Raw genomic sequence first — 19992 nt, 5'->3', positions numbered from 1 at the left:
ACCATGATGGCAACCCAACCTATCTGGACAAACCACTAGTGTTAGGTTCAATGGGACAACCGAATTATGGGGGGTTGATGGGATCACTCGAGACCGATGTCTCTTCACATTCCTATGATAAGAGTGATACAAATTGGGAAGGTTGAGTTTATGCTCTTAAAGATTCTCTTATTTCCTACGAGAGTGGAGTATATTGAGATACTCTCAAAGAGAAATCTCCTATATCAAATATGAAGTGGGCCGCTTCTATGAGAATGACATAAAGGCTAGTTCTCTAGAGTATTTGATGAAATCTACCAGGTGCTGTCCCAGGGCCATAATGGGCGCAACAAATGGACTAATGAGAGAGAGAGGGGGTGCTGCGTGAGTACTGTTGTCTTGGTGTATACAAAAGCTGAATAGTTCAAGACATCGCGTTCACTGTTTAGCAAGTACATCCGATAGTATTTCACTACGGAAGGTTCAAAGGTAAAACTACCTTTCCGGATGCAGTAAACTCTCTATGAGTAAATTTTGCATTGCACATCATTTGCATTCAATGCATTAGTTGCATGAGATGCATTTAGGTTCACCTAACTCAAGGCCCTATTTTGATTCTTGTGGGAGATTGTTGGATTTGGGTTTATTTGAAAGAATCAAAACGGGCCTAGCCCGTGAGAAGCCTGGTCCGTATAATGTTTTAGAAACTTTAAATCTGCAGAATATTAAGAGAATATTCTTGTTTGAATTTGAAATTCAAATTCAAATTCAAATTGGATTCAAACCGCAGAATATCTATCAAATAATATTAAGAGAATATTCTTGTTTGAATTTGAAATTCAAATTCAAATTCAAATTGGATTCAAACCGCAGAATATCTATCAAATAAAATTAAGATAAGATTGAGATAATATCAAGATAAAATCAAATTTGAATTTTGAAATTCAAATTGATTTATTTTGAGATTCTCCCATCTACTATAAATAGGGGTCTTGGGTTAGCTCATAAAAGACACAGAAAAGAAACAAGCATTCTAGAGAAAAAAGAGCAGATTCCATATGATTTATATCCTTTTGTTCAATTCTATGCCATAATTTCCTTTCTTAATACCTCTTTATACTTCGGGGGAAAATAATAAGCGCATTGACTGCATTTAATAAAATGCCGAAAATGGCGAATTTCCTAGGAAATATCAACTGCTCTGCCAGTATAAAACTTGGATGGGCCAATGCGTTTTCCAATTGTTTTGATACGCATCATGTGGCCCTCGCATGAGATTCCCGCTTTCCCCCTTTCCTACTCGATGGCGAGATATGATTGGGACAACAAGGTTTGAAATCTCGTCTCTTCATAGATTATGGCATTCCCTATTTGTCTGAATGTTCTACGATCATTGCCATTGCATTTGTTTTTGCTTTGGCTAGTCATTGTCGATTCGTAATTTTGAGGGATTGTGTTTAAAGTCATCTTTCTGTTGTTTTTATTTAAAGATGGTATGCGTCGAAGAAGACGATCTTGCTGGTTTAGAAGATGCGAGCTCTGATGCAGAGGATGAAAGTTATGAAGTTGGATTGACTGATGATGAAACACCTTATAGAGGAAGAGCCTGTGGTATTGATAATTTTCTCTGATTTTTTTTTCAACGATAACATTAGTGGGTTTCAAAAGATTTAACCCAAAATCGAAATGAATGGAAAAACAAAGTTTATGCGGCCAATACCAAATAAACTTGGTATCAAGGCAATGTTGACGTTGATGGTGCAGAGGACATTGGTGGATTTGTGGAGTGTGCCCAATTAATGTGAAAAGTCTTTTTGGTGTAGGAAATTCCGAACCAACTCCTTTGATGGAAGGTGAAGGCAGATCTTTCAGGGTGCTGGGTTTTAACCGAACTCAAAGGGCCATTTTCGTTAAGACGATGATGAGGTTGTTTTTTTACATGTCTGGTCTTTTCGGCAAAACAACTTGTTCCATTCAATTCGACATCATTGTTTGTTTTCTATGCATCAAACTGTCCTCAATCTGCAACCAAAAAAAAAATTCATGTAACATATTTTCACATGTTCATGTCTGTCACTGCTGATGGTTTTGCAGGTATGGGGTTGGTAACTTGGATTGGAAGGAGTTTGTTCCTCGCTTAAAGCAGAAGACATATGAGGAGATAAAAGAGTATATGATTTAGCCCCATTTGGTTCTTTCTTCAGCTTCTGTAACAATCAACATCACTGTGGGTTGTCATTTCTTATATTTTTTTTGGAAAACCAGTAATTTTGGACCAAACCTTTTATTGGTTTCTCAGATATGGCGGGCTCTTCTTGAAGCATATCGTTGACGAAATTGATGAGAGTTCTCCAACGTTTTCAGGTGATTGGTAACTAGATCTTGTCATCATTTGTTTCCTACTGTTTTCTCTAAAACCGGCATTGGTTCTCCCGTTGCTTATAGGGTGTCAATCGGGTCGGATCGCACCAGGTCGACCTGAGTCCGCACTCGACTAGGGTTTTGGACTCGGACTCGGGCCGGTTTGATTTTTTGGACTTATATAACCAAGTCCAAAGCCCGATCGTATAAGTTTCGAGCTCGGATCGGGTCGGGCCGACCCAATCAATAACTTAGTAATTTTATTTTTTTCTTTTTTCAATTAATTTTTTTGAAAAAAAAATATCAGAATTTCGAACCGGTTCAAATCCGGCCTGAAAACCCGATTTTTTTGGTAGAAAAACTTAGGATCGAAACCCAATATTTTTCGGGTGGATTCATATCGGGTTTGGAGCCTGGTACCTAAATTAACACCCATAGTTGCTTACATCAATTATTATTATTATTATTATTATTATTATTATTATTATTATTATTATTATTATTATTATTATTATTATTATTATTATTTTATAGATGGGGTTCCTAAAGAAGGACTCAGAATTGAAGGTGTGCTTGTAAGAATCGCTATTCTGGCTCTCGTACAGGAGAAGGTAAGTCCTTTGATTGAAATCCTTTAATACCCATTCTTGCTTGTTTTGCTCAATTGTAACGAAGTTTCTATTGGAATGAGGATCTCAAGTTCGAAACCGATTCGAAATCACATATTTAGAAGGCATTTTTTTTAAAGCATTCCCATAAGGGTGACTTGTTTGGTTAATAACCAAATAACCAAATCAATACGAACCGAATAATATATAACAGTAACCAGATCGAATTAAATATAAAATCAAATCGACAAACCGAACCAAATAAAAAATAACTAGAAAACCGTAATTTTTTTAAGAAAATGAGTATTTTCATGATAATCGAACAGAATCCGAATCGAACCGAATATAATTAGACCGAAACAAACCGAATCCAATATAAAAACTGAACGGTTATAATTTTTCGAAATCCGAAATAACCGAATCCGAACATAACTGAACCAAAACCGGATTAAGCCACCCCTAAGCAAAGAGAGCTTCATTTTCGGTGCTTTTGTTTCTTCCTAAGCTTATTGCCTAACAATTTCTATTCTGTATTGATCACACTCTTTGTTTGAGCTCAAATTATTTGATGTGACAGGTGGCATTTACAGAAGAACATCCAACAAAACCAATTTTTTCCGCCCGCGTTCTCAACCAATACCCGATGTTGAGAATACCCGGAAAAGCCTGGAGGCAAGAGCACGACAAGATCATGTTCCGTGCTGTTTTAAAGTATGAGATTTTTTATTACTAGATGAGATTTCTTCTCTCTCAACACTCTCAGTTGATATTTTTTTCACCAAATATTTTTTTTCACGAAACCTTTAGGCATGGTTATGGAAGATGGCAAGCTATTGTCGATGATAAAGAGTTGGGGATTCAACAACTTATCTGCAAAGAACTAAACTTATCTGCAAACAACACTTGTGGAGGCCATGGAAGCTCGATGATGATCCACAGAGACATGCAGATAAGACTGGTCGAGTTTGTGAAGAAACGGGTGGTTCTCCTCGAAAAGGCGTTGAATTTGGAATATGCAGAAGAGTATTATGTATGTATATACTGACCCTTTGTTTTTTAACATGTCCGAAGTGAGATTTGTCCTAATCTCCGAATGGAGAATGCCCCTGGATAATCTAAATCTCTATCAAATATTTCGATTTCAGGGAATCGTTCCACCGTCAATCTGTATGTGTTCATACTTCTCTAAATTTAATCAATGTGTTAGAAGTTATGTCTTGTATGGTTCAGTTTTCTAACTGAGAGCTCTTGATGTGAATCTCAGCAGCTGTTGTTGACAGAAACCCACCTTTGAACGAGGTAAGCCCACCTTTTTCTTTAGTGGTTCTGCAAATCTATATTCGTTGTATCAATCAAAGATCTAAATTTACATTCATATATTTGAATCGTCTTTACTCAGCTGTGGAAAACTGTCGATGAGAACAATCGTGAATCTGTCGAGACATTTATGAATAACGAACCAGTGGGAGGCAATGTAAGAGAGACCTTCCGAGATCTGGAATCTTTCGATACGACCATAAACAAGATCGTATCTGCACCATCTGATGCGGAAACTGCTGATGGAAGAACATATGATGTTGAGTTGAAGGAATTGGTTGGGAAAAGCATATTCCTGGTCTTGTTGATCTGAACTTGTCGGAAAATATTGTAGAAGAGAATGTTGCCGGAAGAACTAGTGGAGATGTTGATGAGAAAATGAAGGAAGATGGCCATAAATCCAAAGATGGAGAAAGAGTTGACATTGTGCTTGATTAAGATAACAACAACAACAACAAATGGATAAAAGATTATGAAGTATCAACAGAATCAAAACATTGGGTGGTGATTAGTCTTTTAAATTGTTTTCATTACCGTTTTACATTATGCTGAATTTGGATTTTTCAATTTTACTATCATGCATACATGGCTTATCATTTGGTTTTAATATATATTGGTTTGATTTATGTTATAATATTTGTTGGTAATATTACTTTATACGTCTTATATTTTGTTTATGATAAATTTTTCAATTTTATACCGAAATTTCAACTTCAATAACTTTCAAAATATATAACTATATCATACGAACTGTATAACATTAGAAAGATAATTTCAATGTCTACGAAACGACAGTAAGAACGTGCAATTTTGTTTACAAAAAGTGAAATTAAGAATAAAAAACTTAAATTTGAACCCATGACAAATCGTGTCTCCTTAAGAAAACTTAAATTTAATGTTACCTCGCAATATTTTACCAGAACATTGGTACTTCAAACTCTAATGTCTCATCGAATTCAAAGCTCGGCTTGAATCACAAATAAATTAGAAAGTTCTTGTTTTGATTTGTGTATTTTGAAAATGAAAACAATACCTCTAATTGTTGGTTTAGGTGCTCTACGTTGCTTTACGATATGAGTACCATGACATTTTGTATTGATCGTTCATGATTTTGGTTAAGTGAATGAATGTCTTTTTCTTTATTCGTTTTGCATATTTGATGAATAAAGAAATCAATGGTTCGTTGTGAACGATCCTAAACTACATAGTCATATATTATTGTGGGAATGATAATATATTAAGACTAGCATGAGGTGTGATAGATGATTACACAGATAATCATGGATCACAGTCATGGGTACTGATTTAGAATGAAGTACTGGATGACCCGCATGAGATTGTCACATGGACACGAGTCATGACTTGAATCTCATGTTATAGATTCATGATTTGATCCTCTGACCTGAGATGTCTACGGTATCCGACATGAGGAGTGTGTACTTTGATTGCGTCAAACGTCTTGCGTAATAGAAAGATTATAACGGCGTCTCTTGAGTACGACACGAATCATGTCACGAATAGTAGATAGTCAATATGGAATTTGTACCTCTCATCCCGAGAGAGATATTGTTTGGGTCCCTCGAGTGAGGTGAGACTGAGATGCGCACAATCTGATGATAAGTTATCTGATGTTTCAGTTAACTCAACAAACGAGAAAAGCAGTCGAATCTGATAAGATGGCTGACTCCATGTCTTATGTTCGACATATGGTATCGCGTTACAAAGGGATCATTATATGGACTATTACCGGCTTTCGTTAGATCACGAAACTAACTCTATAATGTCTTGCTAGAGACCGCCTATGACTTGTATTAACGGAATAGAGATTTCGTATCTTACTGCTATTCCGGATGAGCCTAAAAGATCACACACACAGAGAAGGACAAGTGTGCGAGAAAGAGACGAGAATCCCCGAGTCACCAGAGTCTAGACCGACCAGTCCACAGGGCTGGACCGACTGGTCCAGACTTGGTAGACCAAAAGGTCCAAACCCTTGGACCGGACGGTCCAACCTCCGAGACAAACGTTGCGTTCGAACGAAAATTTAACCTAGACTGACCGGTCCAGAACCTAGACTAATCGGTTCAGGCGTCGGGGCACTCCTCCTACTCAAACTAGTATTTCTTGGAACTAAAATAAAAGGGACACGATCCCTAGGGTTTTGGCACGCCTTCTCAGACTTTTAGACCAGATCTAAGAGTCCCAAAACCCGCTTTTTAATTCCCTGAAACCCTGCGCATTATAAAGATCAAGATTTCTAGTTTTAACAGACGAGTTTCAATCGTTGGAATACTTCCCGACTTGTGGATACGTGTTGAGGGCTTGGTATTCTTCCTGCCTTCTTGTGATCGACGATTCAGCTGTGTTTACAGGCCTGGATCATTTGAAGTTAGTGTTTCTTCTATAGATCTACAATCATGCATGTTCGGTTTTAGGGCTTTGTTTAGAAAAAAATTTGTTTTTCACCTTCCACTGCATGAACCTTAGAACCGGATCTTTAGGATTATGAATTGTTAGCGAGAGGGCGACACGTGTCCTCCTTAAGAATATAAAAAATCTCTTTATACATTGTGACAGTCCAGGATACCGTAGGAGGGCGGGGCGTGATCGTCGATGCGGGAGGCATGGACAATGGGCGGCTCCTGACGACTGATTCGATCCCAAGTCTTTGAAACCCTATTCACTTCACAGATCCTAGCAGATCAGTTCCAAAAGTGTTTGGAATCCTTCCCGTCGGTGTGGATACGTGTAGAGGAGCTGTACTTTCAGCTTTTGGTGATTAAAACAGGCCCTGGATCGATTGCTACTTTCAGATCTTCAGGAAAGAGGTAAGTATTCGATTCCTACGGTGATATACACGATTAAACGGGGTTTTACGGATGATTTTGGTTGCGTGTGACGTTTGACTAGGTTTAGATTATTCTTCCGCTGCATGAAACCTAGTAAACCAAACCCTAGATCGATATGATCGCATGCTAGGAATCCGTAGCGAAACCCAACAGTGCACTGCAAAAAAAAAAGACAAAAAATGTCAGTTAAAAAACGAACAGAAAATGAACAAAATAAACGTAAAAGTATCAATCACAATTTGTTTTATGAATAAACAATTAACTTTTATAGTCATTTCTAGTGACTTTAAGTTTTCCTCCACTCTTTCATCATTACGTTATATTTAACTCCACTCCTTTTAATATTTAATTCATGTTTTATTGCAAGTATTATTGTGTGTATATATATGACGATTACAAATAAAAACAAATGCCATTACGTTACTTGAATGTATATTGCCCTTCACTCCTTTTAACATTTAATTCATGTCTTATTATAAGTATTATTGTGAGTGTGTATATATATTTGAGTTTTTAAATGACAAATAAAAATTAAAATAAATGCCATATAGATAATGAGGTGGATCCCATGTGTCCTCACCAAATCTCTTGAAATCAAACTTTTATATATATAGATTTAATGATTCTGCTATCCTATAAATCGTTACAAACTTTCCAGTTCTCTCTTTTTTTGTTTAAATAAATGTAGATCAATATGGATGAAGGATCCTGCGTTATGTGACATCTATTTTGACTAACATATACACAAATTTCATTAAAAATAAAATCTGCTGAATGCTATGATAATATTGGTCGCAACTCATGAATCTTATTCAAATGTCGGCCGTGTGAATTATGTGCCTTGTTGTTTCTATTGCCAACATTGAGATTTCAACTTCCTCTGAATATATATATATATTTATGAGAATATTTAGAAAACCACCATGGATCAAAATACAAAACTATGTGGGTAAATTAGATACCACCTTACTCCAAAAATCAATCCAAAGAAAAGAGCTCAGAAGCGTTATGGTGAAAAAAATGCAAAATACAAGCATATAACAATACAAGCACCGTACAAAAAAAACATTCTTTTAAAAGAGAATGAAGTGTATAATGAGTGAGACTACAAAAGCTCTCATCAGCTCGTAGGTATATATATGATCATACCTTTTCTTCACCTTTCTTCTTTTGCTATCTATTTGCTCTCCTTAACTCGCCCCCCATCCATATGTTATCGGCTCGCTTCTCCTGAACTCCACAAACCTGTATCCGTCGAGAAAAAAAAATATTAAACGTCGTTTCTCAATGTAACCTTTCGTTTATTAAATGCATCAAATTCATGAAATGGGACATTTGAATTGATTACTATACAAAACAAATTCCGTCCAAAAAGTTGTAAATTGAACATTCGGTTCGGTTATTCATAAACTAAATCTATCTGAACCAAACTGTAATCGAATTGAGTCTGGTATAAAAACCGAATAGTTGTGATATTTTTATAACCGAAAAACCAATCCGAACAGAATATAAAAATAACTGAAAAATCTGTAAATTTCTTTAGAATAAACATTTCTATCATTAAAAACCGAAACCGAACGAGTCAAACCTAACATAAAACCCAAATGGATACAGATTTTCGAAAACCGAAAGAGAACCTTTAATAAAACCGAACCGAAAACCGAAATGACACCCCTTTGTTTACCTCTTGATGTCCACCGGCTAATCGTTGGTATTTCTTATTGTGGCTATGGAGATATCCTCCGGTGTCTCTATGTTGAAGCCGGAATTTTTGGTCTTGCTTCCAAGTCTTCCCATTCCCCTCGATTAGTAGCCTACGAGTAAAAAGAAGGGCAAAAATGTGAATGGTGAAGAATCGAGAGAGAGACTCTTGGGAAAAGATCTGATCGTGTTAGGGATATTACTTCCAGTGGTCTCCAGTGTCGGAATTTGAATCACTGCCAAAGCAACTGACCTGCACCTCGAAAAGTTTCAAGAGAGTTATACAATCTGGAAATGTTTTTTTATACAACTAAAAAGCTTTAATGGACAATGGAACATCAAGTAATGTCCCGAAACTTCTGCTCTTTCAATGTGAATCAGAATATCGAAATGATTTACTAAAATTTCTTTACACATTCCAAACTAATCTCTTTGAAATAAGGATGGGCAGTTTCCAGGTAACCGTTCTCGAGGTACTTGGGTCATGTGTAACAAGACAGAAAACAGGTGCAATGAGGTCAGAAACCTGGACCGCGGTTTTGGATTTTTTGCCAGGTTATCTCGCGGGTATTGGGCTCGAGTAAAATTATGTTTATGTTTCTACTATTTTGATGTATTAACAACAATAACTAAGACCTTTTCTCGTGTGAAATTAGCGAAATACCCTTAAAGTCAACGTAAATCAACATAATTTGGAAATTTTCGTGGGTTCGGCATCCGATTTCAGCCCTATACTCTCACAAGACCGAAACTGAGATAATACCCTAGAAAACCCGTAGGAACGACACTAGGGCCAGATACCCAAAAAATCTGGGTATTGTACGCGCCTACCCCTAATCCGAAGTGTATGACTATGATTTCACAAGTTTCCATAAATATAGAGATTTTTTAGACGTCTCACATTCAAGCTTAGCTGAGTATCCGTCTTGCTATAAATGGAGGATGATACCAACCTCTAGGTTCCCCGATATCGGGGATGCATGCAGATGACTGTGCAGCCACCTTCTAGTCCTCATGTGCTGCAATCTAATGGTTGTTTGATAAACCCCTGCGTGTGTACCGGAGGAGGAACAAGAGGAAGAGAAGGGATGCCATGGCTGGAAGCGTTGCGGGGTGAGGAGAGGAAGACACCTCGAGGGAGAAGGCTTGGAAAACCGTTGCTGCTGGAGGAGAGAAGGAGACAGGTGGCAGCACAACAATGATTACCTAGGATTTGGGATTACCAGCACGTAGGTGGGGTGCAAGGGGTTGTTATGTACAGGGGAAGAGAATCAAATTGCCACCTCAGCAATTCTGTTGAGGCATGACTACTGTATATCTATGTTTTCTCTTTTGGGTGGGGGTCATGTTGGTTTTTATTTGAGAGTGGAATAGAGAAGAGAGTGATGTTCCTTTCTGTAAACCTGGTATTTGCATTTCTCTGGGTCTCTTTTGAAATACAAGCCTCTATTATCTATACAAAGTTCAATTAAAAGTGGTATCAGAGCATTCTATCGATCCTATCATGCCGCCAAAAGACAATCTGATCGAGATGTTGGAAGATTTGGTGAACTCGAAACTGGAAAAATTCGAGTCTGCCATGGGAGCTATGCAGGACAGATTTGCTTCAGCCATGCGGGTGATGCAAGGTCAGGTTTCTGTTGTCTAGAAAGAGATGGGTCGGATGGAGGTGTTGGAGCAGATGATGCGATCCTTGCTCGATCAACGCAATCCACGTGATAAACATCCATCCGTTCTTATCACTGGGGAGCAGTCAACGTGTGCTCAGTCATCGCCGAACTCTAGCGGCAAGACACCAATCGACGTCCCTGGTTCATCGGCTCAGGTGGATCCGTTATCGATGCTCGCTCAAGCGCTGGAGGTGGGACTTGAGGAAGCACTGATGCCTCTGCAAGCACCGGGTAACGATTTCACTTTACGGAAAATTGAAATGCCGGTTTTCGAAGGTGACAACGTTGCAGGTTGGATCGTCAGAGCAGAACGTTATTTCCGGTTCGGTAATATCGGCAATCCGGATAAACTCCGTTACGCGACACTCAGTATTGATGGAGAAGTGCTTCACTGGCATGAATGGCAGCACAGCAATCGACCGTTTGTCGATTGGCCTGATTTTAAATAGCGACTATTGGAGCGTTTTGATGTGCAAATTGCAGGGTCGGCGAAAGCCCGATTGTTTTCTCTGAAGCAAGTGGGTTCGGTCCTGGAGTATGTACGCAACTTCGAAGAATTGTTGGGTCAGCTCACGCGTGTTGATGTTGATGTTCTAGAGTGTGCCTTCAAAAATGGGTTGCGGGCAGACATCAAGAACATGGTCGAAGTTTTGGATCCCCAAGGTCTCGAGCGAACCATGGCCCTCGCGCTGAAATTGGATAGTTCGCCGCTGGGTTCATTGGCCGGAAAATCTGGGGATCATCGCAGTTTCAAACAGCAACAAAATCAGTCAGCGAATCCCTTTCGCACGATTACCTTACCAGCTGGAGGTGTTGGTGGGCTGCAACGTATGGGCTTTACTAGAAGGGTGGATTCTAATGGGCCTGTTCCACCTGGCCCATCTTCTTCTAGCCCATCTCAGTTGGTTTCTGGAATGAAAATAGCAGGGGTTCACCGCATTTCAGATGCGGAGCTCGACGACAAACGGAGGAGGGGAGTTTGCTTCCAATGTGACGAGCGTTATTTTTTCGGCCATAAATGAAAAGATCGGGAGCTCCAGGTGATAGTGGTGAAGGAAGACGGCGAGTTTCTGTTGCCGGAAGACGATGTTCCGGAAGTTATTTCCGAATCGCAAAATGAGTCGAAAGAATTGGCTGAGCTTTCACTCAACTTGGCGGTGGGCATAACGTCGCCATCGACTCTGAAAGTGCGGGGGTCGATTCGCGGTCAAGTAGTGGTGGTGATGATCGATTGTGGGGCGACTCACAATTTCATTTCGCTGGAGGTTTTGGACAAACTGGGATTGCAGCCCTCGTCGACGTCTGGGTACGGAGTTGCCCTAGGCACCGGGGTAATTGTTCGGGCCACGAGAATTTGTCAGGCCTTATTATTAACAATGCATCACTTGGAGGTTCTCGCTGATTTTTTGCCTTTAGAACTAGGCAGTGCCGATGTCATTTTGGGGGTTCAATGGTTGCGGACTTTGGGGAATATCCAGATGAATTTCGAGAAACTGATAATGCGTTTTACAGCGGGATCTACTCAGGTGACTCTTAGTGGCGACCCTCATCTGCATAATTCTCTCGTTACTTTTAAGTCCTTGATTAAGACTATTCCGGCAAGTGAGGCGAGTTATGTGGTGGAGTTCAGTGCGATGTGTTCGGTTTCCGCAGAATCGAGGGAAACACCGAGCAGTTTGGCTCAGATTTTGGAGGAATTTCAGGGGGGTTTTGCTGAACCATTTGGACTACCGCCATCACGAGGCCACGAACTCTACTAAGACAATGTGTTACACAAACTCTACTAGAACTTTAGGGTTTCATATGAGAGAACATGCATTGTCAAGAAAACAAAAGATGTTAAATTTAGAGATCTAGGATTAGTTTCAATCCAAAATACTTGTTCATTGGGGTGATAATCAATATGTTTACAATTTACAGTTGTTAAATTTGCGAAATTCGATAAGGTGCGACGGTTTGACTAGTTTGACAGTGCGACGAATCTGACGGTTTGACGGTGCGACAAATATGACGGTGAGATAGTTTTTCTTCTGTTAAGACCTTTTTTAGAGATTGAATATGTCTTCAAAATGAAGATGGAAATATGACGAAAGTGGGACTTTTTTGTTGAATTATGAACATTCTTCACCTATTAACGCATTTTTTATAGCACCAAATTTTCTGGAATCGAACCAAACTGAACTTTATAAAATTTCCAAAAAATCGAAACTTTCTTAAGAAACTCTAATTCTTTTTAACAAAAAACGAAACCGAAGCGTACCGAAATTAGAACCCAACTGATTCGAATAATATATGGTACTAATATCGTACCAAAACCAGAACCCACCCTTAATGCATACTATACATATTTATATATATATATAAATACTTATTTGTATACATATGTGATCACTTGCGTGATGAGCTTTAAATTTATACCCGACACACAACTAATCCGCAAGTATACGGATGTCGTAGTACCGGGGTCGAACACAAGGACTTAAGCGGTTAAGCTAGGAATCGACTAAAACTAGGAAAATGGAGAAAATAAAATCGGAGAATTGTTTTTGTTGGTTTTCGTAAGTTGCAGAAAATTAAAAGAAAGAAAGTAAAATCAAAGACAATCACAATTCAAGAGGAGATAATCGATGGGAAATGTCATGGGAATCGGGTTTCACCGATCATGCAAGGATGCCGTAAAGGATTATGGACCTAGATCATGCTCGTTCTAAGGTGAGGGATTCGAAGACTAAGGTCGGGTTCGGTTCTCTCAAACCGAAAACCCGCTATCCAAGAGAGCACTCTACCCATTTTCATGGTCTAGAGTAAAATCCCGAATGCATTAAATTCCCTTATCATAATCCTAGATTAAACCGAATCAAATTTCTTCGGATTCAATTTCAACCCAATTGATTGAATGCATCAAGAGACCAAGAACCCATGTCTCCATGTAATTCACAATCCTAAAATCTACCCACAAAATTCTCATCCAATGGGTAACATTAAACACCATTCAATCAACCTCTAGCAATCAAAACCCAAGCAATTGCATCACTCAATTTAACAAATCCTAGGTTTCCCTAAACATTCATTCAAGAGAGATAAACTTGGAGAACACAAATTTTTCCCTAAACATTCATTCAAGAGAGATGAGAGATAATCATGAAGAACAAAATTCCATTCATTGCAAGAGTTTGAAAGCATAAACAAGACACAATCTTGGGTCCAAAGGTCAAGACAAGCATCTTTACATGAGGGCTAATCTCTCATCCCACAACAAGAAGACTACTCACAAACCATGTTCAAGAACACCAAAATAGCTAGAGGAAACATAGAGAGAGAAAGGGAAAGAGATGCTCAATAGAATCTTCAATCTTCAAGCCGAAGCAAACTCCTTCTTTCTCCTTCAAGATTTCGGCCCTAGGTCTTCTGGAGGAAAGAAAATCGCCTCCTTTGCTTTTCCAAATCGAGCCCTCTCCAAAAAGTCCAAAAAATCGGACTTAATTTAGTTCCAGGTTACGCGGTCAGCCGGATCAAGACTTGGTCCGGCGGACCGGACGTACATGAAGAAGACGGACCGCGAAGAAAACAGCTCCTGGTCCGGCTGAGGACTTCAGTGGACTCCCCCCGGCTGACTCGGAGCGTGCTGGCGGACTGGGCTGAGGCAGAGAAATGCTGGTCCGGCTGACCAAAACTGGTCAGCGCCGGACCAGCTGCGCTTTGGATCTGGTCAGGTCCTCTTCGGTTCGGCGGACTGAGGGGCACGAAACTCACTGGGTCCGGGGCTGACCAGTTCTGGTCAGCTCCGGATCGGATGAGTTCTTTTACTTCTCCCTCGTCTTCTCTCCTCGGTCCGACTCGATGTGCTGGGCAAACTTGGTCCGCCGGAGTGCATTCCGATCAGCGGCATTGGTCAGCCAGCCTTGCTCGGATCTGAGGGCGGAGTGCTTCGGCGGGCTGAGGGGCACGATACTCACGTGGTCCGGGGCTGACCAGATTTGGTCAGCTCCGGACCGGATGAGTTCTTTTACTTCTCCCTCGTCTTCTCTCCTCGGTCCGACTCCAAAAAATGTCTAAGAATGTATGGAAAACATTTAGAAACCAAAGACATACTCGAATAAAATCCAGATAAAATCCGAGCCATCAATATGTATATTATACATATCGATATATATAATATTTATTCGTATATATATGTATATATATATATATATAATATTTATACATCTAAATACACACATATATATATACAAAGTATACATATATTTATACGTATCAATATATATATCTTTATATATAGTATATAGAAAATACATGTATTTAAATATATATATTCGTATATATATTTTTCAATTAATTTTTTCAATTAAAATTCAAATTTTTAATCGATATCCGTTGGAATTCTATTGTAATTTTTTTCCAACTGAAATTCGTTGGAATTCCTTTAAAAATTTCCAACCGATTTTTTTAACCGATATCTGTTGGAAATTTTCAACCGATTTCCGTTGGAAATGTCGTTGAAAATTTTCAACCAAAATTTTCAATTGAATTCATTGAAAATTCCATTAAAAATTTCCAATGAAAATTTCAACAACAATCCGTTGAAAATTTCAACATAAATCGTCGTTGAAACTTTGTTGAAAACTGTTGAAAATCTGTTGAAAATTTTTCAACGGACAAATCCTTTGCAAATCGATGATTTTTTGTAGTGGACTAGTGTTACCAGTTTGACCAGTTTTATCAGACTAGTCAAACTGGTCACACCCTCCAAATGCGACCAGTTTGACTAGTATGACCGCTTGACTTCGTGATGAGTTTAACTAGTATGATCGTGTGACAATTTTATTGATATGATCACTTGACGGGTGTGATCATTTTTATCAAATTAGTCAAACTCGTCACACCTTTCAAGTGTGATCAGTATAACTAGTTTGACCACATGACTTTGTAACCAATTTTATTTGTATGATCGTGTGACCACTTCACTAGTATGACCACGTGACGGGTGTAACCCGTATGACCAGTTTTATCAGACTAGTCAAACTCGTCACACCTTTCAAGTGCGACCAATGTGATTAGTATGACCACATGACTTCATGATCAGTCTGACTAGTATGACCGGATGACCACTCCACTAGTACGATCATGTTGACAGTGTGACCGTGACTTGATTCATATGAATCGATTTTGTAAAAAAATTGTTTTTTCACTTTCTAACTGAAATCCAAAATTTTCTGATTACACAACTCCATTAATATCATCCATTTGACTCGAATTTATCTCTCTATAATTTACCCAAAAAAACACACATAAAATTTAAGAAAATATCTCATTTTTTCGGTGAGTTCAAATTGAAACCGTAAATAAATATCATCATAAATAAAAGACGAAAATGATAAATACGAAGTCATTTTGAAGAAGAAACCGCAATAAAAATCACCAAAGATGAGAAATCGCACTGTCTGTTAGAGAAAAATCATGAGGATGAAGAAACAAAAGAAATTGGTCAATATTTGATTTCTTCATTCTTTTTTTTTTAATTTCAAAACTTACACGTGTCTTTTCAAAATGTTTGATTTAGTAATTTCTTCCTTTTTTTGCTTTTTTCATTGTGATGTTGACACGTGTCCTTTTCATTAAGGGTATTAATGTCTTTTCCGCGTTTTTCAATTTTTTTTTAAAAACCTAACGTTTCGAGGGTAGTGGTTGAAGTCCCTGATGCCATTTAAAGGTATTTTTGTAATATCGCCGGTTCGACATGACTACGTTAAAAGGACAAATGTAAACATGACACGTGTAACGATTACGTGTCGTGTTATGATTGGCTTAATTTAAATGGAGAATCAGATTATTACGTTTTATAAGAATGTGACTGTTTTTTATCACAAAAATTATGTTTACAAGAACAAACGCGCATAATTTGTTGTTAATATAAAATATTTATTTTTTCGTTAAAAAAATTATTGATATAAATATAGAAAAATTATATTATTAAATCATTATATATATATAAATAAAAGAATTTAAATATTATTACATTATTATATTATAAAATATTTTTATATATGTATTGAATAAGTTTAAATTAGCAGTATTTTTTAAAAAATTTAATAATATAATAACTTAAAGATATATATATATTTAAAGATAACTTACCAAAGTTTTCTAAATTAGCAAATATCCTATCTTAATTTATTTAAACTAATTTAGAAGATGTTGCTAAGTTGTTATCTTTTCGGTTCTTTAAGATGATGGTTCATGGGAATTTAAAAATATATATATTTTTACATAACATCTCATATATAAGCAATGAATTTCATGTTGTAATTCAACATATCTCAACATGAAGGTTTGTCAAAAAAAATTTAATCCAAATGAGGATTTCCAGATTATCATAACTTTTTTTTTCTATCAGATTTAGAAAATAGTGAAAATATATTTGATCATCATATATCTTTAACAAAAATTAGTGAAAGATCATTAAATTTCCATAGATAAGTATACCAAAATTCTGATAAGTAAGAAAAATAAAGACCTAATTTCTTCTACAACACAAAACCAAAATCATAAATTGTATTAATTATTATTATTATATATATATTAAAATAAATTATATTATTAAATTATTATATATAAGAAAAAAATAAAAAAATAGAATAATATAAATATTATTATATTATAAAATTATAAAATTATTTTTATATATGCGTTGACGATTTGTTTTGGATTTACTTATTTCTAATATTTGTTATTTTTTAATATATAAAAAATAAAATTTTGATGATATTAAGTTATGTATTCATATAAATCCTTATAAATGATGATGTTTATAATAATATAACATTTGAATTATAAAAAATTTAATTAACTTATATAATATTGATATTGTTCTATATATAAATATAATAAAAATATACGATTTTATATAATTTTTATAATTATAATATTTACATACATACCAATAACGATTATAATATTTGTATATATTTATACGAATACAAACACTTATATATACATATACATATAAAATAAAAATATGCATACATATTTATACATACAAATACATCTATATACATTTATTTTTTGATATCATTTATAATTTTTATGATTATAATATATATACATACAAATACTATAATACATATATATGTCTATATACATACATATAACATATATACACACACATGCATCCATATAATCATGTATATATGTATATATTTATAATATTTGTATATACACTTATACAAATATAAACATCTATATATACATATAAAATGAAAAATAAAAGGGAAAATCCTAAAAAAAATACTCAACTTTACAATTTTGACAAAAAAACACTGAACTTTTTATTTTATCAAATAAACATTAAACTTTTTAAATTTGTTAAAATAAACACTTAACTCTTCTACGATTGTCAAAATAAACAAAATGAATGACGTGGCCCAATTAGATACAAACACGTCAGATTATTTTACTTAGTTTTTTTTACAATCGGAAAAAGTTCATGTATTTTTTTGGATCATTAAAAAAGTTCAGTGTTTTTTTGATAATCGCAGAAAAGTTTATGTATTTTTTGGATCATTTAAAAAGTTTAGTGTTTTTTTAGACTAGTTTAAAAAGTTTAATGTTTATTTGACAAAAACTAAAGTTTAGTGTTTTTTTGTCAAAATTGTAAAGTTCAGTGTTTTTTTTGGGATTTTTCCAAAATAAAAACATAAAAATATATATGCGTATATGCTTACATATATATACATAAACCTCCATTTAAATATGTATATATATACACATATCAATATATTCATATAAAAATATATATTCATAAATATACATAAATATATATATACATGTTTGAAATAACTTCGGAGAGAAAAGAAATTGATAAACACACACGGATGAATACGAAGTTGTAGAAAGTCTCGAGGCATGGGTTAAACGTTTTTCAAAGAGTATATTTACCTCCACACAAAATTGCTTCGAGTTAAGGTAAAATACCTTCAGGATACAACGATATTTGTGTTTCTTCCTCGAGAAGCAAAACTCGGAAAAACCCACTCTTACTCAAAAATATTTTTTCTCTTTTCTTTAGAATGAATAAATGATTGTTTGATGATGATACAAACTTCACCAAATGATGACTATATATAGCCATGGTTTTTAGGTTACTTAATTAAATGAAACAAGTAACTTATTGAAATGTTATATAAACATATAAAGTTACTTTTCAAATAAGTTTAATTTAATTAAGATATTTTATTAATTGTTTGAATGTAACTTCATTTCATTCAATTAACCATCTATTTTCAACAATCCCCCACTAAATTGTTAATTCCAAAGAATTGATGATGTATCACGGCAATGCATAAAGAATAGGTATTGTTTAAATTTAAACCTTTCTTTAGTACTAACTTCTCAAGACTTAAACAAGGTTATTAGTTGCTCAACGCTTAAATCGACACCTTAAAGTAAGAATCGGAGAAATTGTACACAAAGTTGTTTACCATTTGAGTAAGAGTATAATTTTGTTAGCACCGTTATGGCCATATGCTCATCTCGTTTCATGAACATGTACGAGATAAACCTTTGAAACTCTCGTTTGAAGCGACACCACTGCATGATCGTATGGATGGATTTCATGACACTCAAGTTCGTCCATTAAGAGTATTCAACTCATCCTTCTGAAACTTAAGCACTAAATCTTATACACCTTAGTGCACTTTGTCATTCAGTAACTTATTATTACCCTTTAAACCTCGAGACTAACTTTTATTAGATCGAGGTTGGGTTATCATTATCAATGATGCGAGATGATGAAACAGATTTAAGACCCATCTTAGCGGTGGTACTCCAAACTATCTCTTTAGATTATGCTTTTGTCAAAGGATCCACTAGATTGTCACTTGACTTAACATAGGTAGCGGTCATCACTTTGTCCCTAATTAATTGCCTTACATACTCATGTTTCAAAATTATATGTCTAGACTTTCCATTGTATAGTTTATTATACACACTAGACATGGTTGACTCATTATCGCAACAAACAGAAATGTCAACTATTTGTTGTAGTCACAACTTTATATCTAACAAGAGATCTCTTAACCATTCCCTTTCTTGCCATCAGCCACCAAAGCTATAAACTCGGCCTCCATTGTAGAATGTGTAATGCAAGTTTGTTTCTTAGATGTCCAACTAATGGATCCTCCTCCAATCATAAAAATCCAACACGAAGTTGATTTATTATCACTTAGACTTGTAATCCAACTTGCATCTGAATACCCTTCTAGCACCGCAGGATAACCACTATAGAATAATACCAAATGTATATTTTTTTAGATAACCGAAAACTTTACTGATAGCTTTTAAATATTTGGTACTAGGTTTACTCGTAAATCTTGATAATTTGCAGACAACAAATGCAATATCGCGGGTCTAGTACAATGCATAACATGATGGTTGTGATGTTCTATAATGATCGTACGATATGAGAACCTATGTATTATGATGAATTCATTGGATGAATGCATTGTTTGT

The 19992-nt window shown here is 35.9% G+C and overlaps 2 protein-coding genes across 2 annotated transcripts; one reads left to right on the top strand and one right to left on the bottom strand.

The window, feature by feature from the left end:
• The first annotated feature begins 1238 nt into the window (after positions 1-1238).
• LOC104804837 (CHD3-type chromatin-remodeling factor PICKLE-like) lies at positions 1239-4827 on the top strand. Its single transcript, XM_010529200.1, has 11 exons — positions 1239-1309; positions 1470-1590; positions 1803-1905; positions 2074-2148; positions 2279-2343; positions 2875-2951; positions 3526-3659; positions 3756-3978; positions 4094-4115; positions 4213-4247; positions 4348-4827. Exons 1-11 carry the CDS (start codon positions 1283-1285, stop codon positions 4576-4578), a joined length of 1113 nt encoding a protein of 370 aa, XP_010527502.1. The 5' UTR covers positions 1239-1282; the 3' UTR covers positions 4579-4827.
• A 3460-nt stretch (positions 4828-8287) lies between these two features.
• LOC104804845 (stromal cell-derived factor 2-like protein) lies at positions 8288-10231 on the bottom strand. The gene is made up of 5 exons (XM_010529204.1): positions 10219-10231; positions 9769-9863; positions 9019-9068; positions 8799-8928; positions 8288-8359 (listed from the first exon to the last, which is right to left on the bottom strand). The coding sequence occupies exons 1-5, from the start codon at positions 10229-10231 to the stop codon at positions 8288-8290; spliced, it is 360 nt and encodes a 119-aa protein (XP_010527506.1).
• Between the last annotated feature and the right edge of the window lie 9761 nt (positions 10232-19992).

This window comes from Tarenaya hassleriana, unplaced genomic scaffold, assembly GCF_000463585.1.
Source record: "Tarenaya hassleriana unplaced genomic scaffold, ASM46358v1 Cleome97, whole genome shotgun sequence".
Lineage (NCBI taxonomy): Eukaryota > Viridiplantae > Streptophyta > Magnoliopsida > Brassicales > Cleomaceae > Tarenaya > Tarenaya hassleriana.
Note: the sequence above shows the minus strand (reverse complement) of the source record. Positions and strands in the feature narration are given on the sequence as shown.

Bases quoted from the DNA above. Each gene is read 5' to 3' on its own strand.
- LOC104804837 (XM_010529200.1), top strand. From the start codon at position 1,283: ATGGCGAGATATGATTGGGACAACAAG. The intron at 1,591-1,802 runs GTATTGATAATT...TTTTTGGTGTAG, and splicing joins TTATAGAGGAAGAGCCTGTG to GAAATTCCGAACCAACTCCT. The intron at 1,906-2,073 runs GTTGTTTTTTTA...ATGGTTTTGCAG, and splicing joins TTCGTTAAGACGATGATGAG to GTATGGGGTTGGTAACTTGG.
- LOC104804845 (XM_010529204.1), bottom strand. The intron at 9,069-9,768 runs GTTGGTATCATC...TTCGAGGTGCAG, and splicing joins CGATATCGGGGAACCTAGAG to GTCAGTTGCTTTGGCAGTGA. The intron at 8,360-8,798 runs GTAAACAAAGGG...CGACGGATACAG, and splicing joins TAGCCGGTGGACATCAAGAG to GTTTGTGGAGTTCAGGAGAA.